The 27,222-nt window shown below is 50.0% G+C and overlaps 1 protein-coding gene across 2 annotated transcripts in view; it reads right to left on the bottom strand.

The window, feature by feature from the left end:
- Window positions 1-1,171: 1,171 nt before the first annotated feature.
- The window catches only part of C1_1H22orf23 (chromosome 1_1 C22orf23 homolog), a 97,682-nt gene continuing 71,631 nt past the window's right edge, over window positions 1,172-27,222 (bottom strand). For both annotated transcript variants that reach the window (XM_078657741.1, XM_078657751.1), the window contains exon 7: window positions 1,172-2,088. In XM_078657741.1, coding sequence (XP_078513867.1) covers window positions 1,993-2,088 — 96 coding nt within the window. In that variant the 3' untranslated portion in view covers window positions 1,172-1,992. The remainder of the gene's footprint in view (window positions 2,089-27,222) is intronic.

Here is a 27,222-nt window from a genome sequence, read left to right as displayed (position 1 = left end):
GTTGTTAGATTAATAATCAAAACTAGATGGAAAGACTCGGAGCCCCCTCGGTTCCAAGAGTCGCTGGTCCGCCTGGTTGCAATTTATAAACTGGAACAAGCACTCTATGAATGCAAGGGCTATCGGGCTAATAAATGGGGGCAGAAACATTGGCTCCCAATATCAAATTGGCTGCTTAGGGTACATTGAAAGTACTAGGAATCGTTCCACAATTAATTTTGTATCAATGTAAATACTGCGATTACTTGATTTTCTTGACTTTTTTTTAGGAAATGAATTATGATGTGAATGGGATAACAATTGCCTTTGTATAGTATATATCATTCAGTGTAATTATTTGTGTAACACCTCTCTGAGATTAATAAGGAAAAAAAAGGAAATGTGGTGGTAAATTATGTACACACATACCTAAAAATATTCCTGGTGGAAATAATGTGTTTTTTGATAGCACAGGCAGAGTACGACATAATATATCTAGCTGATGTCCCCATTGGCAAAGGCCAGGTCTACAGTTTGTCTGTGAAAATGCAAAGGGCCACGTATAAACTGACTGAATTACATTGACCTCATAATACCTAAAAGGTCAGAAGTATCTCTGTTACCAGGGCCACCAATCCTACATAATAGTACAAGGGAAACTAAAGAGACATTCTAGTAAGTTGGCCACTGCAGCCTGATCACAAGGGCTAAGTATAGCGAATCAGACCTAATACAAGGCCCACCTGATAACTTTCTGTAGTGCAGAGGAGCACAAAGTGCTCTGGTAAGGTTTTCTGTGCAATCAGGCAGAAAGAGATGCTGGCTAAATCCATTACTGATCCCTTAATGTCCTGACCTGGGAACACCTTATTATTGCACTAGCATCTGGCATCTCAACAAGTCCCTTATTTCAGTATTGACACTGAAAGTCGATTAACAAAGTCTGCAAAACAAAGGACACATGGGGTGGTGTATTGTGAAGGGAACATTGCAAATGACATAACATGGGCCCTGGATCTCAAGACAGCATATTCTGTAATACAATCCAGATCCTCAAGAATCATCCAGGAAGCAGTGGAAACTGAGAACTAATGAATAAGACATTTAAGTTCAAAAGTAGTAAATATGTTTTAGCTATAAACCATATCTTATTGTGTATATTATTTAAATAAAGCACAGTTTTGTATTTGAAACACTTTTTTTTATTTTCAGGTTTTAGTGAACCGCTGCCCCAAAGTCCAAATATCCATGAAGATGTTCATGTAGGAGCAATATTTCTTTCTGCTGCGAATTACCCTAGACTACCATAAAGACACCCATAACCTGTTACATGCTTAATACCATGGAACACTTCTGGGACACAAGTGCTCATCTTGGGCCTAGGTAGTGTAGTACCTCCAGGCGTCTTGGTCACATTTTCTCCAGTGGAATCTGATATCTGGCGTCACAGAGCCACCACTATCCATCAGGTATGTGTGACAAAACGTTTTCTGTCATCAGCCCAGCCATCTCTACCATAGCTTTGTCTTAAGATATGCTATGTCACCGGATTCCATATGCCTACTCTTTGGCCATTGCTCAACATGGCTGGTCAGGATTCCATAACAGAAGCTCTTGTCTATGGTACGAAATGCTGTATCCCATTGTGTCTGATGTGTCTAGCTTGTAGCCTGATGTGTCCCATCACAAGACCCTGATACCCGTTTCTCCATGGTCATGAGTGTCCTCGCATGTGGCTCATCAATGTCTAGCGTTTACAGGTCAATGATGCCCCCCGGCTCCCAAGAAATGTTGGGGTATCCAATGTCTACCTTTACTCCATGGTATGGCTTTGGGTCCATCACCTGATGTTCTCTTTCACAAGGCCCCTGAAGGCCCTCCTCTGTGGCCTGATGTGTTCTGTCTTAGGGTCTCTTATGGACCAGCATCTTAGTATGACATGATCTGTCCTGAGCTCCTTGATCCAGGCGCTGTGGTCCAAAGTCTAAAGCCACACCTGGTTCAGGGGCTCTACTACTGAGGCTCAGTGTTCTGCTGCCTTGATGGTTTCAGCTTGTCCTTCAGGTCCCGGCTCCTCTGCTGATCAATTATTTCCATCTCCCGCAGTTTCTGCAGAGGGCAGAGAAGAGACATGGTCACCTGGTTTGCGCTGTCCAACCCAGATATGTTCCCGCCCATTCCAAACACCCCAGTATCTCTTGCTCTGCACTAACACCCCAACGATCAAAATTCATCTGACTGTTACTCCAAAGATTAGCATGTACCTATCCCTGGACCCTTTAGATCAGCCCTTACATATCCTTGGACTCTTTGGACCAGCCCCGCATACATCCGAAGCCTTAGGGCCAGCCCTCAATTTCTTCTGGATCTTGAAACCCGTCTTTAATTACCCCTGGCCCCTTGGAGGGATCTTCACTTACCTGTGGATCCTTGATATCAGTCTCGGCTTAACATTGGACCCGAAAGAATAGTCCTCACTTCCCCTTGGACTTTGGAAACCTGCTCAGTTTCTACCCTTCTCTCACCTTTCAGTCTATTAAGCTCAGAGGAGCTCTGAAAGGCATTAACTAAAGTATAATCAGTGGCTCCTTCTTGTCCTTGCCCAGTACACTTTCTTAAAACAGCTCTAAATCATGATTCTACAACCCCTGGAAGTAGTCCTTAATGCCTAACATGTGGGAATTCAAATACAAATAAAAATTTCCTCCCCATATGCATTGTGCTACATGTGCTGAAATACTAGAAAATCATATGGCTAAGCTATTAAGTATGCATGTCATCTATAAACTTTTTAGGGCACCCTCAAGCAGGTTTTTGTCCTACAAATAGTACAGAATATGCCCTTCTGGCCATAGATGATGATCTCATACTAAAGAAGGACATCGGTAATATAAACCCACTGTTACTATTAGATTTGTGTCTACGGTGTTTAACACTATAAACCATGGTATCATCAGCTGCCTCCATGTGGCAGGAATAATAAATACTGCTTTAGGATGGCTCACATCTTTCCAAAAACCTGTGCACACACAGGCTTTGAGCTTACAAAGTTCAAAGCTCCTGACTCTCATCTAAAATATGGATTACTCCATTCCAAAAACGTCAGTCTGAACATTTGCACAGATGGCATGCGACTTTCTGTTCCACTTGATGGTGATCGGTTATCTTACCTTCACTTCAAACAATGCATAGAATGCATTTGGGCAGTAATTATCTTAAACTTAATGCAGCAAAATTGAGGTTGGTGGTCGTCAATGGATGGGCTAACCTTGCGGCATGAATCTTACTAACCTTATGAGCTAAGTTGCCTCCGGCAGCATAACAGCCAAATAACGCGGAGGAATTAATCATGGTGATTAACTCACTTGCATTTCAGTTATCTTTATTGAAATCTGCCTGCTCATGGCAACTCAAAGTGCTGAGGGAATTCACTCAGTACCTCAACAAAAGTAGTGAAAGAGGGTTCATTTCGTCAATTATTGGATCTAGACTTTACTACTCCAATGCTTAATGCCAGTTCTACATATGAAGGTCTTCCGTACTAGCTACTCCAAAGAATTCAAGTCCGCCAAAATGCTGCTGCCAGACTGGTACTTTCTGTCCTAGGTTCTGTAATGCCCACTCTCTTCTTAAGAAACCTGCCAGTCTTACTATTAGAGAACAGGATGAATTCCAGGTTCTCTGCATGGTCACCAGGGCTCTGTAGGAATATGCACCTTGGTTTATCAGTAAGTGGATAAAGAGATACAAGCTGTCATGTATACTACTATCCTTTTCAGCTAACCTCTTAGTTAGTGCTCAATTTACCTAACGTAGACTAGGTCGTTGTAGCTTCTTGTTCTGCGCTGAGAAACTCTGAAAAGGTCTTCCTGATAATCTTCATTTGTACCCTTGGCTCAGTAAATTTGGAGGCTCTTTCAAAACAAGACTATTTTCCCCACACATTTTAGTCTACATCACTTTGGCCTAGTTATCTTTATTGATATTCAATACAAGAAAGCGCTGGTGTATAATTGCTCTATAAATCTGCTAACACAACAATGTAGCTTTATGTTCTTAACCAGATGGATAGATAGATAGATTGATAGTCCGGAAATAAACAAGATTAAAGTGAAGTTATGGTTGGGGCACCTAAACGTAGGTTTTAAAAAAAAAAATTACTTGGATAAAAAATACAATTATACATCTCCGATATGTCGATTTGAATAGAGGTAAACACTCTGTGGCTCTGCTTCAGCAAGCGTGATTTATTAGCAGCTGATCACAAACTCAACGCATTTTGGAGCATGTAGCTCCTTGTTCAGTAGGTAGTTATAGTAAGGACCAAAGTTTCCGTAGGAAAAGCATCTTTAGGTCGAGCCTAGCGCAGCACGCATGACCTCTTGGTATTGGCCATTGCATGTGGCTTTCAAAAATGAAAGCTCGCAAATGGCCAAAGGCCGGTGCATGTCCCACCTTTCCCAGTAAATGTTTCCTCCCACGGCCTACAGCTCTCGGGATTTAAAGCGGCTGGCGATGTCACTGACCATGTCATGAGTGATGTAATACGTGAGGTCATAAGCACTGCAGTGTGGGGGAGGGAGTTATAGTTCCCTCACTAACTATAACAACTGAATTTCTCTGTTTTTTTACGAATGAAATGTCAGCATAACTATAACTTCCCTATAACCTTTGGTTTTTTCAGTGAATATATAAATGGTTAAAGTGACATTATACTTAGGTGAAACTGTGAGTCATGTTGTCATGTTTTTAACGCAAAAAAACCACTTAAACTCACCAGGTATAGTTTACTGAGCTAACTAGAAATTGCTCCCCCCGCCATGCCCAGCTTGTATCCTCACAAAACACTGCTGATTTAGTGGGCGTGCTATGAGAGTGCAGTGTTGTATGGTGAAGTATGGGAAAGAAGAGGATCAATTGACAGGGTACAAGCATGGGATCACCTAAACAATCCAGATTATGGTGGATGAATCCAGGGAAGAAAGTGTGTAGAAACAGTATAAATAACTTCGGAAATAGAAGTGATGGAAATGTAGTGGTAGATGATGTAATGGAGACTGGACATTTGGGGGGAGGGGGTTAATGGATTAATTATTGTATTGTATTTTGTTTAAATTACTGTTTAGCTTATTATAAATGGCAATAAAATTATGTAAAAAATAAACACATCACTCATAACATGTTGAATGAAATCATTGTTGACATCACTGATCACATGCCGACTTACCAAATCTTGTCTCTTTGATTGCTCACAATAGGTTGGCAACCTTAAAAGCTTTGCTACAGGGCAAAGGTTGTACGTAATAGGTGTTTACTCTCCTAAGGGGCCTTTAGTGTATGGAGGGAGTGTAGGCTCTGCAAGAAAAGTTGTGCATAGGAGTGAAGATTGTAGGCAACAGGTAGTAGCCCACCAATGTGTGCTTGATTACCCACAAGAGGTCGACTATCTGCAAAGTGATCGGTACAGGTCCATAGTAGGGCCTTCGTCACTTAAGGGGCCTTGGGTGTGTAGAGGGAGTAGGCATTCCGTGGAGCGGTTCTGCACATGGCAAAAACTGTTTGTAATAGGGGTTCTGCTTTCAGCTGAGATTTCAGTACAGGACAAAGGCTATACGTAGTAGGGTTCTGCATTGTAGGATCCTCACTGATAGTGATACACTTGTAATATTCCTATGCATTTGTGGGGATCACATAACACTTTTATTTCAAGTATTGAAAGTCATTATTAGCTGGGGTAACCACCTCAATATCCATATAATTTGAATTACCTACATTAAAAAACATGATAGTTCTGCTTTTTACTGACATTTTCTGGACCATAAAAGGCATCTAATCAATATAATGTGACCAAATTGTAGAATCTGACAAGAGGCAATCTTAAGTTCAATTCTAAAAACACATATTGAGCACATACAGAGAAAAAAAGTTAAGTAATAAAGGAGTCTGTCAGGTCAAGAGTGTAAGGAAAATATACTTTTACTTTAAGGAGCCAGGAGCATCCCTTCCCTGCATGCACTGTACTGGCAGTTTGCCTCACAGTCTCAGAATCCCTGAACAAAAAAAGGTAGTTTTTTTGTGTGCTTTATTTGAAATCTTTGAGGCTATTCTACATTTTCCACAAAATTTCCATCAAAAAGCGGTGATTATTTTCTCAAAATGCCTTAACTTTTTGTGAAATGCCCTTAATGTGGGTGAACAAAAGGCTTAATCAGGCCCACATTCTGTGTGTGTTGTCTGTCTTCCGGCCTCAACACTTAAAGAGTGTGAATTTTGGGGGGGTGTGGCCATTCAGGCGACTAAGATGGCCGCCTGAAGCTCCGCCGGCCAGGCACTGCACTAACCTGTTTTCATCGATGTAGACGGCCTGAAACACAGCTGATGCCTTCCCTACATGCCCAGGGGGAGATGCTTAGAAGATCGATGCCGGTATCGGGTAGATCCAAGAAGCGGAGCGGCTCATTTCGGGTCCCAGCGTTGTTGTGATCTGGGCTAGGGACTGGAGGCCTGGCGGCGCTGTGGCGTGGAGCACTACGTTCGTCCACGTAGCTGGCCCAGCCGCGAAGATGCCCCGCGGCAGTTGCGGTTCTTTGGTGCTCACCCACCGCCAAATGTGCTGCAGATAGTAATGTAGTATCTAAGAAGTTAAAATACGAAGCCTTGCTTCAAAGGGTGCGCCTGACGAGATCAGCATTTCCACTGAAGCATCATGTGATCTTCTGCAAATCAAACTTTCGCTCGCCATCTACATGATGAAAGGGACGTTTCACGCAGTTGAAGAGCGCCCGCTGTAATCTTTGATCAATGTGTCTTCTAATTTTCTGTAACTTGTAACTATAAGTTTCCTTTACTTATGCCACTACTCTTATAGTCGCATGACTGATAATTTTCTTTTTTCTTTCTGTCAAAATATCCTAGCTGTGTTCCTAAACATACCTAAAACAAAATGCGCCTTAATACTCCAAACCGGCAGAGTGGGAGTATTAGGAAGCTGGGTTTGTAATGCGCATAGCTCCTCACTGCGCATCTATTACCCTTCTCGCTCTAGAAAGGGGAGGTCGAGATGTGTGTGTGTGTGTGCCCCCTGGCCTCCTCAAGATGTGCCCCCACATCAATGCCCAACTCACCCCTTGACTAGCGCTGCCTGGAGCCTGCGGTCCCCTTTGTCCTATGGTGAAGAGCAGGTCTGTCTGTGTAAGCATTGCCTAACTCGCGAAACCCAGCATTTTATCTGCACCATGCTCCACCCGGGGCTGGCGGGCGCTGCGGGGTGTTTCAGGCCGTTGTGGGTGGCTTGACGGACACACAATAGGACCTTAATTGTCCCTTCAGCTCTCCTCCCCTCCCAAGGTACCATTCCTAGTACTCTTCGCCCCCTCCCCCTGGCCTCTGCATACCCCTCCCTTGTGGTGAAAAGTGGCCTCATCCAGAGGAGGTGCAGGCAATGGAGGCCTCTTCCTGGGGGTTGCGTGCCTGGGAGTGAAGCTCACCACGTACACAACAAACCGGGAGATGAAAGAGGCCTCCACGGGGCCGGTAAACGTTCTCTCTCGGTAAATATTAGATCTGCTTAGGCAGTGGGTTCTCATGACATTTGCATTGTCCAGCGCTAGTACGCATACCTCTTAATAATTACCACCTATGCGTCTGCAGCTAGCTGCCATGTCAGGTGGTCCCAAAGAGCAGACTGCCGGATGCCCATTGTCTCCTTGTAACCCGATCCTAATAGAACGATCCTGGGAGCGTGCATTTCAATTTCAATGGAGTGTTGTTTTAATTTTTTTTTTCTTCATATGCTTATAAGGTCCCAAAGGCGAGACGGATAAGTTACTTACCTGTAATCCTAGTTCTCTTCCAGGGGTATCCTCATCAAAGTCATAAGCACTGAATATTCCCGCCCATGTGCGGGACCCCGGAAACAATATAAAAATATATATGTAAAAAACACATATATCTCGCTCCACATATATGTATGTACATATATTATTTTTCTCACACCAATGCAGCTCCATAACTGAGGCTAAAACAATGTAAACACATATACATGCACTGCAATTAGTAAGGAAGCAAAAGAAAAAACACATTAGATCAAATAACCTTTGAACTTTGTGTTTTAATGAGTAGAACACTCATAAATCCTGAAAATTGCTTGCAAATAGACATTGTTAGCCCTCAGGCTGCATTGCAAAACAATAGCATAGAAAATGAAACCATTTTCAACAAAAACTGGCACCGTGCCTTTAAGGCAGCCATGACCCCAGGCTTCCCATCATGCCTCAGGGGTGACAGTTAGGTCAGTTGTTCTTTGCATAACCCTGAAGACAGGGCTCAACCACAAGATTGAAATAGTACAAAATCTCATTTACCTGGGGAGGCGGGTGGGTTGCTTATGACTTTGATGAGGATACCCCTGGAAGAGAACTAGGATTACAGGTAAGTAACTTATCCTTCTCTTCCAGGGGATCCTCATCAATAGTCATAAGCACTGAATAGAATAGCAAGCCCAACAACCACCTGCAGGTAAATGAGAAGTATATGACCCAACCAAGTCATAACAGCCAAATAATTCAGCTGTTAAACAGATTCCTCAGTGAGGCCTGGCCCACCTGGGTATCTGCTCTAGTGTCAGAATCAAGACAGTAATGTCTGGTAAATGTATGGACAGACCTCCAGGTCGCCGCTTTACAGATCTCAGACATGGGCACATCATGTAGGTAAGCCGTAGTGGCCGCTCTACCTCTAGTGGAATGCGCCTTAGGAGTAAACCCCAAACGTTTTTGCGCCAATTGGTAAGCAAGTTTGATACACGAAACGATCCACCTGGAAATGGAACGTTTCGATGATGCATGGTCAGTTCTGATCGATCCATAGTTAATAAACAATTGATCAGAATGTCGAATAGACTTGGACCTGTCTAGATAGAACTTTAAAACCCTCTTCAGATCCAAAGAGTGTAACGCCCTCTCAGCTGGAGTAGAGGGATTAGGAAAGAAAGTGGGAAAAGAGATAGACTGATTGACATGAAAATCTGACACCACTTTCGGCAGGAAAGAAGGGTGCGTTCTGAGCACCACTCTGTTCAAATAAAAAACTGTATACGGTTCTTTAGTACACAGGGCCTGAATTTCGCTCACCCTACGGGCTGACGTAATCGCTACCAAAAAAGCCGCTTTCCAGGAAATATGCTGTAAAGTAGCTTTATGAATGGGCTCAAAAGGTGGGCCCATCAACTTTGATAGGACTAGGTTCAGCTCCCAGGGAGGAGAAGGAGGCCGTACAGGAGGGTATACCTTTTTCAGACCTTGCAGGAAATCTTTTACTGCTGGCAACTGAAAAAAAGAGGTTTGTGAAGGTGATCGCCTATAAGCAGTTATAGCGGCTAAATGCACCTTAATGGAGTTAAACTTAAAACCTGCTTTAGCAAGATACAATAAGTATGGAAGAACTGCCTCTTCCTGACTCTTCACCGGATTATGACCATTCTGCACGCACCACATATAGAACCTCTTCCACTTGCATGCATAAGAATGTCTCGTGGAAGGACGTCGTGCTTCTCTCAGAATGGACATGCAGTCTTGTGGCAGTCCTAGATGGCCGTACTGAATGACCTCAGGAGCCATGCTGCCAAGTTCAGTGACGGAAGGTTGGGATGGTGAATCCTCCCGTTCATCTTCGATAACAGGTCCGGCCTGCATGGAAGCCTCTTGTGAGGAGACACTGACAGGTGAAGGAGGTCCGTGTACCACCATTGCCTCGGCCAGTCGGGGGCAATCAGGATCATTGTTGTGCACGAGTGATTCAGCTTGCTCACCACCTTCGGGATCAGAGGAAGGGGTGAAAAGGCGTACACAAATTCCCCTGACCAATCGATCAAAAGAGCATTCCCCCTCGTTCCTGGTCGATAGAACCTCGAGGCGAAGCTTGGGCATTTGCTGTTTACGTCGTCCGCGAAGAGATCTATGGAAGGACGACCCCAAGCCTGGAAAACGTCGTCTAGTACTTCGTCGTTGAGAACCCAGTCCTCTCTGTCCTCGAAGTGTCGACTTAGTGCGTCCGCCCTCACGTTTTGCTCTCCTGGGAGGTGGACTGCTTGAACAGACAACTTGCGAGCCAGAAGCCAATGCCAGATGCCCTGAGCTTCTAGTGACAGAGTCCTTGAGCGGGTTCCTCCCTGCTTGTTTAAATAGTACATAGTGGTGGTGTTGTCCGTTTGTACTAGCACCACCTCTGTCTGAATCGAGGGAAGGAAAGCTTTGAGAGCCAGGTGGACTGCTCTCAACTCCAGCAAGTTGATGTGGTAGGTGCTTTCTTTTGACGACCACAGACCTTGCACCTGAAGAGGGCCCATGTGCGCCCCCCAGCCTTGCAATGATGCGTCTGTGATGATCGTTTGCGTAGGAGGAGATTGATGGAAGAGAACTCCCACTTGCATGTTTTCCTTCTTCGTCCACCACGGAATGGAAGCTCGTGCTACCTCCGACAAAGTGATCTGATCGTCCCATCGATCTGATTGCTGGTCCCATTTGTCCTCCAGATCCTGCTGAAGAGGACGCATCCGAAGTCTGGCGTTCGGTACCAAAAATATGCAGGAAGCCATCGACCCCAAGAGGGAGGCTATCTTCGCACTTTCTGAGTCCTGTTGCGAAGAACTTGCTGGCACTTGAGCGCTATTGAAAACTGTCTCTCCTCCGAAGGAAACACTTTTCCTACCTCGGAGTCTAGCAGAGCTCCTAGGAAGTGAATCTTCTGAGTGGGATGGGAGACCGACTTCGTGAAGTTGACATGCAGGCCTAGACGTTGACAAAGTTCTATGCATGTCTGGAATTGATTCCGTACATTGTCTGGAGTTGGACCTTTCAACAGCCAATCGTCTAAGTATGGGTATACGAAGACTCCCCTGCGGCGCAGAGCTGCCGCCACCACTGCGACACACTTTGTGAACACTCTGGGGGCCGACTTCAACCCAAAAGGAAGGACTTTGAACTGGTAGTGAGAGGTCCCCACCCGGAACCGAAGGAATCTTCTGTGATCTGGTCGTATCGGGACATGAAAATATGCGTCTTGAAGGTCCACCGAACACATCCAATCCCCCTTCCTGAGGTGTGGATATATTTGATGGAGCGCCAACATGCGGAATTTTTCTTTTCGTACATGTAGATTGAGTGTTCTCAAGTCCAGAATAGGTCTGTATTCTGCCTTCTGGCCCTTTTTTCTGACCAGAAAATACTTCGAGTATACTCCTTTCCCCCTTTGAGCCACCGGAACCCTCTCGATGGCTGATTTCTCGAGGAGTGTCGCTACTTCTTTCTTTAACATTTGTAGCTGGTGGCTTGACATTGACATCGGAGGAACTGGCGGAGGTAGACAATGGAAACGAAGACAGTACCCATTCTGCAGCGTAGACAACACCCATTGATCTTTTGTAATGGCCTGCCACTCTGTTCTGTGATGTGCAATGCTTCCCCCCACTGGAGTGGGCAACGGCGCTGGGGGAAGTGAAGACTCATTGCGACTTGAGACTTATTGAAGTTGTTGCCTTGGCGCTGATTCCCATTTCCTTTGGAATTGCGCTTGCCTTTGTATTGTGATTTCTGTTGGCCTTGTTGGTTCTGGCCCTTCTGCCATTGAGGGGTTTGAACCCTCTGCTTCGAAGTTCCCTTGTTGTCCGAACGGAACTTCTTCCTAAATTCCTTTTTCTTTTCGAGCCCCACGGCTTTGAGGGTGTCCAACTCAGTCTTCATACGCTGCATCTCCTCATCAGCACTCGCACCAAAGAGAGACTTGCCCGAAAAAGGAAGATTTAGAATCCTGGCTTGAGCCTCGGGTTTTAATGCCGTAAGGCGCAACCATGAGGATCTCCTCGCTGTGATTCCATGCGCATAACCATGCGCAGCCAGCGTTGCCCCATCTGCCGCCGCTCCTATAATCTGATTGGAGACTTGACTGCCCTCCATCAGAACCTCCTCAAAGTCCTTTCTATCCTCCTGAGGAAGTTTTTCAGAAAATCTCTGAAGTGAGTCCCACAGAGATCTATCATATCTGCCGAGCAGCGCTTTCGCATTGGAGACTTTGAGGAAAGAAGCTGAGGTGTTACAAACTCTTCTCCCCCAGGAATCTTGCACCTTGCTGTCCTTATCCGGAGGCACCGTGGATGAGGAAGCTACCGCATTGGATTTTCTAGCCGCCGCAATGATTACTGAATCAGGCGGGGGATCAGATTTGAGGAACAGAGGATCCTCATCAGGAGGACGATACTTCTTGAGAATCCTCGCTGGGACGGACTTCACCGTTGCCGGCGTCAGGAAGACTTCATTTACTGGGTCCATTATACCCGGGACCATCGGCAACAAAGGTTTGGGTGCCGTTCTGTGCTGTAGGGTTTCAAATATGACTGTCGTCTTGATCTGTGGAGCAGTCATAGGCACTCCTAGCTTCAGGGCTCCCCTGCCCAAGATATCCTGGAATGAAAAAATATCCTCAGTTGGAGATATCCTTGAGCGTGGACTGTTTGTCAAGGTCAGAGAGTAATCCCTGTGAGAGCGGGTCCTCGAAGAACTTGAAGAACTACGAGTCCTCCTGGACCTAGATCTTCTACTTGAGCGCGTTCTAGAGTGCGATCGGTCTCTGCGACGAGATCCACTCTTACTTGAGTGCCTAGAACGTGACCGTTCCTTACGGCGATGAGCCTGGTCTCGATATGCTTTCAGCCGATCAGCTGTCTCCTTGTCCTTGGCCCAGTGGTGAAGAGGTCTATACCACCGTGAGGAAAGACGAACAGGAGGAGATTTGTGTGCGGAATCCTTCACTGGAGAACGTGATCGTGGAGGTTGATCCGCTTGGTCCTGTTGCGATCTTGCAGGGGACTTGGATCTCTCCCTATCCGAAACACTGTTTCGTCCATCCGAAGATCCGCCACTGCGAGATGCTGAGGAGGATGAGGATAGGCTCACTATAGATCTAGAGGAAGACCTGGAACGAGATCTCTCTTCTGTGACTCTCCTTCTCTTGGCAGGAGGCTCCTGTAGTGGAGATTATCCCACCTCCGCAGCTGATGGAGATCCTGGAGAACCTAACTGAGACCTTAATACTTGAGACTGGTCCAATGGTTCACCCTCCTTTTCCTGCAGCACCTGCTGCAAAGGCGACCTCTCCTGTGATCTTGCAGGAGAGATTATCAGGAGCTGCGAAACACTCCGTTCTCTGGATCTCCGCTGATCCATCGACGGTGGCTGTATCGACGCCGAGCGCCGAGCAGGTAGAAGCTCCCTCGACGTCGACCGTGGCTTCCTCGATGCCGACCTCGGGTGACGATGAGTGTCCTTCGGCATAGATCCCCTCGTTGTCGAAGGTTGTCTACTCGACGACGACTGAGGCTGCTTCGATGCCGATCGCCGGTGCTCTGTCGGCGACGGGGTGTGCCTTGAGGCCGAATGCCGCTTACCCGAATGCGACGGAGGCTGCCTCGACGTCGAACGCCATTGATAGGGCGTCGACGTGGACTGCTTCGACGTCGATCGACTATGTGTCGATAGAGGCTCCCTCGACGCCGAACGACCATGACTAGTCGTCGACGGAGGATGGCTCGACGCCGAACGCCGGTGGCCAGGCGTCGACGGAGAATGCCTCGACGTCATAGCATGACGATGCTGCTTCGACGTCAGGTGGCTCGCCGTCGAACTCTTCTGCTTCGACGGTGACCTATCCCTCGACGCTGTCTGTAGCGGAGGTACCTTCGATGTTGACGCTGAAGACATCTTCTTCGTCGCCGTCGACTGCTTCTCCAACGCCGATCTCGACGCCGAATGTGAACCAGTCGGGGCTTCTTTCGACGTCGACCGCGTATTCCGACTTTTCTGCTTCTTGGGAGATCTTCCTCTCTCAGAAAGCCCATAAACACGAATTCTCTCACGTTCTTTCAGAGTTCTGGATGATAAAACCTGGCAGTGTTTACAGGTTTTCGATGAGTGAGATTCTGGTAGGCACAGGATACACACTGAATGAGTGTCAGTCTTGGCCATCTTCCTTCCACATGAAGGGCACTTGTCAAAGAGTGAAGGCATCTCTGACAGAAAAATTACCTTTTTTAAGCCAAAAAAAGGTAGAAGTAACACCCTAAGTCAAAAAGACGTCGAGTGAAAGCAAAAAATTGTAGATAACAAGAATATTTTTTGACAAAAAGTCAAAAGGAAAGGGAGCTGTTTCACCAGGGTCCTGACTGAAGGAGCCAGAAAGAACAACTGACCTAACTGTCACCCCTGAGGCATGATGGGAAGCCTGGGGTCATGGCTGCCTTAAAGGCACGGTGCCAGTTTTTGTTGAAAATGGTTTCATTTTCTATGCTATTGTTTTGCAATGCAGCCTGAGGGCTAACAATGTCTATTTGCAAGCAATTTTCAGGATTTATGAGTGTTCTACTCATTAAAACACAAAGTTCAAAGGTTATTTGATCTAATGTGTTTTTTCTTTTGCTTCCTTACTAATTGCAGTGCATGTATATGTGTTTACATTGTTTTAGCCTCAGTTATGGAGCTGCATTGGTGTGAGAAAAATAATATATGTACATACATATATGTGGAGCGAGATATATGTGTTTTTTACATATATATTTTTATATTGTTTCCGGGGTCCCGCACATGGGCGGGAATATTCCGTGCTTATGACTATTGATGAGGATCCCCTGGAAGAGAACTACTGGCTATGCCAATGCTTGTTTGTTTTGCCATTAACTTTGGTACCGCTTGACGAATCTTCACAACATTTTCAAAAAAGTCTCCTTTTTGGTTCAGTTGTTGAAAGTTTTGTGGTGATCTGTCAAGCGGAGGCCGAGAAAAAAGGGTAGCCCCAAAACGTGTTTTCCCCATGCTATGTCTATGGGGATTTTTCATTTTTTGCACACAACAACAGCCCGAACTGCGCAACGTAATTACACCAAACTTAGCAGAAAGTTAGATATTGGTCCAGCAAGTGTGCTTTTTGTGATTTGGTGTAAATCTGTTCAATATTTTCAGAAATATTAAAGTTTGAAAAACATAGATATCTGGGAGCCCAGCAGGAAGTGCTGGCAGACATCTTGGGACTTGGCTTAAAGCGGAGTCCCAAAAAAATAGTAAAAATAGTAAAAGGGGACAGGGTAGGAATACACTGACCTCCAGATATGGTGGGGTGGTCCCACGGAGACCCCGCTGGAGTTTTTAAGCAGTTAAAAAAAATGTTGCCACAGATGTGCGATTCAGCGGCAAAACTAAAAAAATTAAAAAGACAGTTGGCTCCCACCTGTCTTTTTCATTAAGTCCCAGGGTTATCCAAATCACGGGGGCATGTTTAATAATAATGTGGGGAGGTGCCCATGCGACACTCCAGCGCCCCGGGGAGCGCCACCTTCCCGGGGCAATCAAGTAAACTGATGAGGGGGAGGCCCTTATATTAATGTTAATGGCGATTTGTAGAGCGCTTAGTACCGGCGGGTCTCTAAGCGCTGAGAGAGAATTGCCACAGTATGGCCTCCCCCGCAGCCTGGTTGATCCATGAATTAGCAAGTAGTTGTGTAAGTACTGGTATGGGTGTGTGAATGGGTTTGGGAATGGTAGTGTGGAAGTTGGAGTGGGTGTATTAAAGGTTATATGGGGGTGTAAGTGGGTGCGCCAAAGGTTCTGTGGATGATTTTATCAGTGATGTCATTTGAGATGTCATGAGTGATGTCATGAGTGATGTCACTGACCATGTCATGAGTGATGTAATACGTGAGGTCATAAGCACTGCAGTGTGGGGGAGGGAGTTATAGTTCCCTCACTAACTATAACAACTGAATTTCTCTGGTTTGTTACGAATGAAATGTTAGCATAACTATAACTTCCCTATAACCTTTGGTTTTTTCAGTGAATATATAAATGGTTAAAGTGACATTATACTTAGGTGAAACTGTGAGTCATGTTGTCATGTTTTTTTTTTTTCCCAACCAATTTTATTGAGCAAATGAGCATTGAGAATGTGGCATCTCCACAACCGAAGAACACCACGACAGTATCAAAACAGCAATTACATAGGCAGCAAATGCAAGAGTAGACTCATAAAATATGCTCAGTATAGAAACACCCCAGTGACCCACCCTAACCCACAACTCCACCCCCCCAGCCCCGGACACCCCCCAACCCCCCCCACCACACGTGCATAGAAAGCAATAAAGAAAAGTAAGTAGGTGCAGCGCCACCAGGGCAATGTTACTTCGGGCCAACAGTGTCACTATGATCAAATGTCCTCCTCACGCTCCGCTGGGGGGTCCAGAAGTAGACCACGATAGTCAGCCCACCGCTTCCAAATTTTGAAGTGCTTGTGAGGACAGCCCCGTGCTTCAAAGACCGGCCTCTCCAGACCCATGAAGTAATCCAGCCCCGCCTTCCAAGCAGAAAGGGGGGGGGCCCTCACCGCTTTCCATGCCCGGGCCAGGTCTCGCTTGGCCCCAACCAGCCCCAAGAGCAGCAAATGGCGCTTATACATGTTACCCCCAATCCCCTCCATGATGTGCAGGAGGCCCAACCGGTGGGTACGAGGAAGGTCCCAGCCCAGCACCTCAGCCAGGCAACTCCACACACCCCTCCAGAACCCAGTCAGCCGGCCACACGTCCACACAGTATGCAGTAAGGACCCAGGCACCGACCCACAGCGCAAGCATTCCGGGGATGCAATCAAACCAGCTTTCCACAATCGTTCACGTGTATAGTATGCCCGATGCAGGTACTTGAACTGAATGAGCCGGAGCCGGATGGCAATGGCAGTTCCACGTGGGCACTCCAGCGCCTCCCTCCAATCGTCTTCATCGAGGGGACCCACGTCCACCTCCCACGCCTCACGAAGGGAGTGCAGGGTGGAGGAGCAGTGGACAACAAGTGTCTGGTATATCTTGGAGACCTTTCTGTCTCCCAAGTCTCCCATAAACACCTTGGCCTCGATCGGGCTAAACTCTGGCAAGGAGTCGAGACCGGCGATGCTCGGGGCGAGGGCATGGCGCAGCTGAAGGTATCGGAAGAATTGGGACTGAGGCATCTGGAATTCCGTGCGGAGCTCCTCGAAGGATTTGAGAGTGGTGCCAGACACGACCTGGCCCAGTTGTGTAACCCCTGTTGCCTCCCAACCCTCAAAGCCGGCCAGAGCCGCTAGCTCTGGGAGCAGACCATTATGCCAAAGCGGCGTCTCAGCCGTCAACTTGCCCCACCATCCCATGCGGCGCAAGGATTGTCGCCACACGGCAAAGACCACCCTCGTGACCGAGGGTAACCCACGACGCAGGCGAGCCGAATACAGGATGGTGTGGAGCGTATGGTCACCCATGAGTGACCGTTCCAGGGCGTAGGCCGGATCGCTCCTATCGCCATACCACCACTCATTAAGAACAAGTAACTGGGAAGCCTGGTAGTAGGAGAGGAGGTCCGAGGTGGCCAGACCGCCACAGTATGTGGACAGAAAACACGTCTTCAGTGCTACTCTGGCCGCACCCCCATCCCACAGGAAACGACCCAAAACCGAGTTAACCTGACGGAACCACTCCAGGCCGATGGGGTAGGGGAAGTTCTGGAGCTGGTACAGTAGACGCGGAAGCGCCACCATCTTGAAGATGGCCGATCTACCAAAGATAGTGAGCGGCATCCTGGACCAAGTTTTGACATCAGCCTGTACCCGTTCCCACACCGGCAGGACTCCACGCGCCCAGGCCACAACCCGCGACTCCGATAGAAAAACGCCCAAGTACTTTAGGCCTCCCGTCGCCACTCGCAACTCCGCAGCCCAGGGGTCGGCGACCACTCCGCCGCCCAGCACCCACAGGGTCGATTTGTTAAGGTTGAGACGGAGGCCCGATGCCTCGCCGAACGCCCGCATAATCTCCAGGACCCGGGGGCCCGAGCGTTGCAGGTCGGTGAGAAAGAAGAGGACGTCATCCGCATACAGCGCAATTCTGTCCGCCAGGTCCCCATTCCAGACAAAGCCACACAATCGGGCATCCACTCGTACCCGCGACGCCAGGGGCTCCATGGCAAGGGCAAATAGATACGGGGACAGGGGGCAGCCCTGCCGAGTGCCACGTCTTATATGGAAACGCCCAGAGGTAGCTCCGGCCACACGGACCGAGGCCGTCACGTTAGTGTAGAGGAGACGGACATACGACAGGAAAACCGGCCCCAGGTTGAGGCGGGCCAGGAGGGCAAACAGATAAACCCAACTCACAGAATCAAAGGCCCTGTCCATATCAGCCAAGAAGAGTGCCGCCCGCCCATCGCTAGCTCCCATAGCATCCACTGCCGCTTGCGCCCGTCGGATGTTGTGTCGGGTGGCCCTCCCTGGCATGAATCCAGCCTGGTCTGGGTGGACCAGGTCAGTGATGTGGGGTAGCAGGCGGTTCGCTAAGGCCTTAGCCAGGATCTTAGCCTCGATGTTTAACAAGGAAATAGGCCGGTAAGAGTCGTATCTGTCCGGCTCCCTACCCGGTTTTAAGAAGACCACGATCTCGGCATGGCGCCAGTCCGGCGGCATCTCCCCCTGAACCCGCGCCGCCTCCAGGGCACGCCGATAGTGGGGCCCCAGCTGGACGTGAAACTTTTTATAGAATTCACACGGGTAGCCACTCGGGCCGGGCGCCTTCCCGGCATTCAGTTGACCAAGGGCCTCCCCGAGTTCCTCAGCCGTGAGCGGGGCGTCCAGGGCGGTCCTGGTCTCATCAGGAACGGCCCGCGGTAGCAGGTCGTCAAGATAAGCGGAGATCCCACCCTCCTCCAATTGGTCACAAGGGGCGTACTGCGTCTCGTAATAGCGGGCAAAGCTGGCCGCCAATAGGGCCGGGTCAGTCATAACTGAGCCGTCCTCAGCCGTAAGACCCGGCAACACAAGAGGCTGGAAAGTCGCCTGACACAACCTGTGTAGCATAGTGCAGGATTTGTCGCCCCACTGGTATACCCTGCTACGCGTGGCGAGCCACGCCTGCCGGGCTTCATCGTGTAAGACGGAGGCGTACGATTGTTGGGCCTGTAGGAGCCGCCGCACCATGTCTTCGTCGCTCCCAAGACTACCCCGCCGTTCCAACTCCTCTACACGGGCGGCAGCGGTCACAATGGCTTCCTGATGCTTCCGCCTAGCAGCCACACACCATGCAATATCAATACCCCGTAACGTGGGTTTCAGCGCCTCCCACACCACCATTGCATCCACATCACCCACAAGATTCTCACGCCAATAATGATCAATCGCCACGCGCAGGTGATGCACATACTCGGGCCGTTGCAGCTGCCAGGGCGACATCCGCCTTCTAAACGGCTGTCGTTGGGAAGGGAGGGTCATAGTTGCCAGGACCGGGGAGTGATCAGACAGGCCCCTGGGGAGTATCACCGCATCCCTGACACGACTCAGACAGGCACCCGGCACAAACAGATAGTCCAGCCTTGAAAAGGACCCATGCACCGCCGACACAAATGTGAATTCACGCGCAGCAGGATGAAAGTGGCGCCACACATCAACCCATCCCAGGCCACTTGCAGTCGCGCTCAATCTGGTGGGAGCAGCAGCGGGGGGGGGATCCACCACAGCCGGCGCCCGCCTCCGACGGTCCAGGCCCACATCCATAACCTCATTCCAGTCACCTCCCACCATGGTCAGCACCTCCGGAATCTCATCCCACAGCGCGAACAGCCGCTCAGACAGGGCCCATTGGAGAGGGGGGGGGGCGTACACGCTACCAAACACCACCTGTTCAGTACCCAGCTGGCCCTTGATGAAAACAAAGCGGCCCTGAGGGTCTATCCATTGCCTCTCATGCACATAAGCCACCCTGCGGTGCACCAGGATAGCCACCCCCCGCGAGCCCCTTGCAAACCCGGCATGGTACACTTGTTGAAATCCATACCTCTGGAGGCTAAGGGCCTTGGAACCCAGCATGTGGGTCTCCTGAAGCAGCAGCACATCTACCATCTCCCTCTTCCCCCATCGTAGCACAGCCCCACGCTTGATTTTATCCAAAATTCCCCTCACATTCCATGTCACAACACGCAGGGCCTTAGGAGAAGACATAGTCACGGCATCAGCCATAGTCAATACAGGAACCAGCACCCGGCCCTCCACACCACCCCGGCGCACCCCACAAAACAACAAAATCAACGATCATAGGCACGTGTGGTCCCCCCCTACCCATCCCAATACTCAGCAACCCCCCCAGACCCAAGCCCCCCCAACCATCAGCAACCAAAGAACATCCCCCCACGCCCCACTCCCCCCACCCCAATACCTCAGAGAACATTGAAGCATCTGTCGCGGCATGGAAAGACCCGGGTCCAGAACAGAGAACCCAGGGCCCGCCATACCAATGGATCCCAACACCCCAATCAACACACACACACCACCCCCCCCACTACACTCACAACCGTGAGGGTCAGAGGCCCACAAAAGGTGCCTCCCGAGCCCTACCGTGCTCCCGCTAAAAGCAATAGGAGTCAGTAACCGGGAACAGACTGGTCATAGGAAAGTCAAAAGAGAACAGTCTCACCAGCCTATGAAGGGCAACTCAGGACTCAGCAACAAGGCCCAGTCCCACCAGTGTTCAACTGCCGGCATCAGAGTGTTCCGAGTCCCTCGCACCACTCGTCTGCGATGCGCTAGCAGAGGCCGCCCGCCTCCGAGACCGGGACCTCCGGTGTCGACCCCTCCGGTTCTGGTGGTTCGTCCGCTCCGGCGATGACCTCTGGGACCCGCCCGGATTCAGACCCGGCTGGGGATGCGGCCGGAGCTGCACCGTCTCATCGGTCCAACGGAAAACCTCCTCAGGTGAATCAAAGAAATGCGTCCTGGACTGATGCACCACTCGCAGACGGGCCGGGTATAGGAGAGAGTATTGGAGCTTCAAGCCCCTCAACTTGGCCTTGGCGGCCACAAAGGATTGTCTCTGCTTCTGCACCAACCTCGTGTAGTCGGGAAAAATCATGATGGTACGATTTTCAAAGGTAAGCGAGCCTTTGGTCCTTGCCTCCCTCAGGATGACATCACGGTCGTGATAATTCAACAGCCGGGCTATGACTGACCTGGGACGCTCACCCTCCGGTGGCCGCTGGGTTAGGGCCCTATGCGCCCTCTCGATAACGAAGCACGTGGACAGCACCCCTTCGGGGAGCCAACTCTCCAGCCACCGGGTCAGGAACCCCTCCATGTCGTCTTTCTCGCACCTCTCCGGAAAGCCAATAAAGCGGAGGTTGTTCCTCCGTGCGCGCCCCTCGGCATCCTCCACGCGGGCCGCCAACGTCTTCTGGACTCCCTCCACTTCCGCCAACCGCTTCTTCAGGGCGCCGATGTCCGTTTCGGTCACCGTTATCCGGGACTCGGCCTCGGTGATCCGACCCACCGCATTCCGGAGGTCCTGGCGCAGCAGCGCGACATCTTCTCCCACCGCTCCGATTTTGGCATCAAGCGCATCCCGGGATTGGGTGATGGCCGCCAGGATCGCCGCATTGTCCGGTCCAGGGCCACCGCTGCCACCGGCCGCCCCGGAGCCACCACTAGGCCCCGTGAATTTATCGATAGGGCCATGCTTAGGCGGGCCGCCACCTCCGGTTCTGGTCATGGCCCAACACGGGCTCGCCGGGACCGCTCGCCGGGCAAGGCCGGCACCCCTTCCAACAAGGCTCAGGACCCCCCAGGTACTGCCCCTAGCGTTGGAGGCCCCAGGCCCCTGAAGAGAACTGCAGTGGGAGAGCCCCAAGAGGCCAGCCCAGGCCCGAGGCCACGAAATCCGAGGACCGGTCTCACCCAGGCGGGACGGGCCGTCCCGGCGTTTATCCCCACAAATGTCTGCCCAAGGTGCAGGAACGGGGAGGCGCTGCCGTGGTCAGAGGGCAATCGTAGCAGTAGGGGTACTGAGTCAGGAGCGGTGCAGCGGACCCCACCGCCACCCGCGGGCCCACAGCCGCCGCCGGGCGTCACTTAACTCGGGAGCCCCGGTCTCCAGCCGGTCACCAGGCCGCTCCTCGCTGGTGCCTCCCCCGGACTGCAGGGGAGAGAGGTGTCCGCCCAAGGCACAAGGATGAGGGGCGCCGCCGCGGTCCACGGGCAGCCGCAGCAATTGGATGGAGCTAGGAGCCGTGCAGCTGAAGCCGTCACCACCCGCGAGCCCGCGACCTCCACCGGGCGTCCCGAAACTCGAGGACCCCGGTCTCCAGCCGGTCACCAGGCCTCACTCCGTCGTTGCCTCTCCGGGATTTCAGGGGAGAGAGGCGTCCACCCAAGGCACAAGGATGAGGGGTGCCACCGCGGTCCGCGGGCAGCTGCAGCAGTAGGACGGAGCCAGTAGCGGCGCAACTGAAGCCGCCACCACCCGCGAGCCCGCGACCACCGCCGGGCGTCCCGAAACTCGAGGACCCCGGTCTCCAGCCGGTCACCAGGCCGCAGGGCGCCGTCGCCTCCCAACGGGCACAGGAGAGAGAAGAGTGCAGGATCGGGACTCCGGAGCAGGCAAGGGACTCCACCAGCTTCGCGCCAGTCGCCGGGAAGCAGTATCGGGCTCGGGGACCAGGATAAGTGAACAAATTAAGGTCGGGCCGGCGGGAGCTCTACAAGGCTGCGACCGCCATCATCGCCCGGCAAGCCACGCCCCCCATGTTGTCATGTTTTTAACGCAAAAAAAACACTTAAACTCACCAGGTATAGTTTACTGAGCTAACTAGAACTTGCTCCCCCCGCCATGCCCAGCTTGTATCCTCACAAAACACTGCTGATTCAGGGGGCTTGCTATGAGAGTGCAGTGTTGTATGGTGAAGTATGGGAAAGAAGAGGATCAATTGACAGGGTACAAGCATGGGATCACCTAAACAATCCAGATTATGGTGGATGAATCCAGGGAAGAAAGTGTGTAGAAACAGTATAAATAACTTCGGAAATAGAAGTGATGGAAATGTAGTGGTAGATGATGTAATGGAGACTGGACATTTGGGGGGAGGGGGTTAATGGATTAATTATTGTATTGTATTTTGTTTAAATTACTGTTTAGCTTGGCAATAAAATTATGTAAAAAATAAACACATCACTCATAACATGTTGAATGAAATCATTGTTGACATCACTGATCACATGCCGACTTACCAAATCTTGTCTCTTTGATTGCTCACAATAGGTTGGCAACCTTAAAAGCTTTGCTACAGGGCAAAGGTTGTACGTAATAGGTGTTTACTCTCCTAAGGGGCCTTTAGTGTATGGAGGGAGTGTAGGCTCTGCAAGAAAAGTTGTGCATAGGAGTGAAGATTGTAGGCAACAGGTAGTAGCCCACCAATGTGTGCTTGATTACCCACAAGAGGTCGACTATCTGCAAAGTGATTGGTACAGGTCCATAGTAGGGCCTTCGTCACTTAAGGGGCCTTGGGTGTGTAGAGGGAGTAGGCATTCCGTGGAGCGGTTCTGCACATGGCAAAAACTGTTTGTAATAGGGGTTCTGCTTTCAGCTGAGATTTCAGTACAGGACAAAGGCTATACGTAGTAGGGTTCTGCATTGTAGGATCCTCACTGATAGTCATACACTTGTAATATTCCTATGCATTTGTGGGGATCACATAACACTTTTATTTCAAGTATTGAAAGTCATTATTAGCTGGGGTAACCACCTCAATATCCATATAATTTGAATTACCTACATTAAAAAACATGATAGTCCTGCTTTTTACTGACATTTTCTGGACCATAAAAGGCATCTAATCAATATAATGTGACCAAATTGTAGAATCTGACAAGAGGCAATCTTAAGTTCAATTCTAAAAACACATATTGAGCACATACAGAGAAAAAAAGTTAAGTAATAAAGGAGTCTGTCAGGTCAAGAGTGTAAGGAAAATATACTTTTACTTTAAGGAGCCAGGAGCATCCCTTCCCTTCATGCACTGTACTGGCAGTTTGCCTCACAGTCTCAGAATCCCTGAACAAAAAAAGGTCGTTTTTTTGTGTGCTTTATTGGAAATCTTTGAGGCTATTCTACATTTTCCACAAAATTTCCATCAAAAAGCGGTGATTATTTTCTCAAAATGCCTTAACTTTTTGTGAAATGCCCTTCATGTGGGTGAACAAAAGGCTTAATCAGGCCCACATTCTGTGTGTGTTGTCTGTCTTCCGGCCTCAACACTTAAAGAGTGTGAATTTTGGGGGGGCGTGGCCATGCAGGCGACTAAGATGGCCGTCTGAAGCTCCGCCGGCCAGGCACTGCACTAACCTGTTTTCATCGATGTAGACGGCCTGAAACACAGCGGATGCCTTCCCTACATGCCCAGAGGGAGATGCTTAGAAGATCGGTGCCGGTATCGGGTAGATCCAAGAAGTGGAGCGGCTCATTTCGGGTCCCAGCGTTGTTGTGATCTGGGCTAGGGACTGGAGGCCTGGCGGCGCTGTGGCGTGGAGCACTACGTCCGTCCACGTAGGTGACCGGAGGCCCTGGTTCGTTGTCCGGTGCCGGAGGCGACCCACCCCTGCTGCAGGTGGTGACCCTCCCCCCGCCCCTCCTGCTGTAGCGGTGCGGCGGCGCCTTTGCTGACGCGGCGGCTGCAGGGCTTTCTCGGCCTTGCGGTTGCGCTGGGCCATGGGCGCTGTTTGGCAGCTGGGGGTGTGGCGGGTTAGAGAGTGGAACCCGCCTGTTGCCGCTTTGGGGGTAGCGTGGTACTGGGCAGGATTGGGTGTGCTGGCTCCCTCATTTATCCATGTATGGAGATGACACGGGGCACCGGCCTGCAATGGGGGTAGCTGATAACATGATGCCTCACTATGGATTGCACCCGCGCTGAGGCCTACGGACTCTGGCCACAGTCCAGGGCTTCCTGCATGATTGGAGTAGTGACACTCTTTGCTCCTGAGTTCCTGCTGTGGTGCTATAATGCACAGTACTCTTGTTGCCGGTCAGTTTGTTATCTGCGGAGTCTGGCTGCATTGCTTTGTTGATACCCTGAGCTCCTGCACTGGTGCTTGTGCGTTGGATTGGGGTCACACCACACGTCTCCTCCATGGTGCCCGCTTCGCTTTTGTACTAAACAGCTGTCTCCTACCGACTGTCATCTTCTGTGGCGGTAAATCGACGCAGGGCTATCCTGGGACCTCGTCTGTTTGGCTGTCTCCTCCATTACTGGCAACTCAGAGCTATTGTCTGTCGCAGAATAAATCCCCTTTGTGCTCTGGGCTGCATTGCTGGGGTGGCCCCTGCTGGTTGTTGAGGCGCAGGTATCGGCCATTTGGTGGTTCTTCTTACACGCTTACTATCTGCAGCGCGACTTTCATTGCTCCGCCTGTGTTGGCGGATGCAGCCAGCCGCGTGCAGCCATGGGACGGAAGGACCCTAAACAGCGGACGCTGCAGTTCGACAAAGTCCCTGACGCTACCTCTAGTGACCAAGTAGACTCGGCGGATGGAGCGCAGGGTGAGGATGAAGCTGAAGACTCCACCTCACTAACTGCGGCGATGCTTAAGGAGATGCGGGCTGGCTTCAGGGCCCTAGACAGCAGATTTGATGCATTGGATACAAAGCTGGCTGATATGGGTACGAAGGTCCAAGCCCATGACCGTCGGCTCAATGTCTTGGAAGCGAGGGTCTCGGATATAGAAGAAGGAGCGTCGCAATCTCAGAAGCACCTAGAAAGTGTGGAAAGAATCCTGAAAGAAGTTGCGATAAAGAACGAAGATTTAGAATACCGTAGCCAACGGAACAACGTGCGCATTCATGGTGTGCCAGAAACTGCCACCTCAGGTCGCATGGACACATTCGTGGAACAACTAATATCGGATCTCTTTGGCAGAGAGGCTTTCACTCAGGGGTTTGTGGTGGAACGTGCACACAGATCGTTGGGGCCTCGCCCCAGGCCCGGGCAGCCTCCGAGGCCAATCATCGCCAGACTTATGTACTTTAGGGACAGGGACACAACGCTCCGTTTGGCCCGTGATCGGGGGGAGGTCCAATGGCAGGGAAATAAATTATCCATTTTCCCAGACTTCACTGTAATGGTTCAAGAGGCTCGGCGCTAATTTAATGGAGTGAAGGCCACTTTAAAGAACTTGGGCCTGAGGTATGGGATGCTCTATCCGGCTAGGCTGAAGGTAGATGTGGATGGCAGATCCCGCATCTTCGAAACTCTGACAGAGGCACAGGAGTTTTGCCAAGGGTACAAGAGGAGCAACAATGGAGTGGCAGCAGCCACACGTTCGACATCCCCAACACATAGCGGTTCTGAGGCCAGTATGGAACTCTTCTCCAATCCTGGAACTGGTTGATTAATTTTTTGTATGTGAAGGCTCTGTTAGGTTATTACCATAGTTGAGACATCTTCCATTCGCCATTTTTGTGTTCATTTTTGCCCGGCTGGCATGGCGTTGCTGCGCCTCATGGTGAACACCAAGGTTTGTTTGTTCGAAATGCCAAGTTTACGGTGTGTATATGCGATAACTGTATTACGAAGCTTGTTTGACTTGCACCGTCATTTGGTTTGCAGGGATGGGATCTGCCTCGCCAGGGACGAAATGAGGCTGGGTGGTGGGAGTGGGGGGGTCACTTGCGGTTTTTTCACAGGTTTTCAGAACTTCATACACAGGTCAATGATGCATGGCATTGGGTTGATTTTGCTAATTTCCTGATTGCAGTAATATTGTCTAAATGGCGCAGATAGGCTGGCAGCCCGGTCCTTCCGGGCTCGATGCTACATCCATGGCGGCAAGCTGGGGAACCCACAGATATTTCTCTAATTACAGTAGTTACGCAAGAGGGGTTGCCATATTTATCCACAAGAGAGTTCCTTTCGCGCTGCACAAGGTGGTTGCTGATGGCAATGGCCGCTTGTTGATAGTAGTGGGCTCCTTGAGGGGACAGAATGTGGCTCTAGTGGGCATATATGGTCCGAATGTGGACTCGCTGGAATTCTTCCACGCGCTGCAGGTACGCCTTTTGGCTTTGGATCCTTGTTCATTGATAATGGGTGGTGATTTTAATTTGTTGTTAGAACCCGCCAAAGACAGCACCTCCTCCGCACCTGACTCTAAACACCGTTCACGTATGGCATTGCAGGACATCTGTAGACACTTTTCGCTGGTAGACGTTGAACGTACACATCACCCACACTTCGCAGCATATACACATTATTCCGGGTTCCACAATACCTGGACCAGAATAGAATACTGGTTAGTCTCTCCTGGGGTGGCTGGTTGGCTAGGAGGGTTGGTGACACTACCAAGAACGTTTTCGGATCACTTTCCAGTCCTGCTTCGACT

This window comes from Lissotriton helveticus, chromosome 1_1 (assembly GCF_964261635.1).
Source record: "Lissotriton helveticus chromosome 1_1, aLisHel1.1, whole genome shotgun sequence".
NCBI lineage: Eukaryota > Metazoa > Chordata > Amphibia > Caudata > Salamandridae > Lissotriton > Lissotriton helveticus.
Note: the sequence above shows the minus strand (reverse complement) of the source record. Positions and strands in the feature narration are given on the sequence as shown.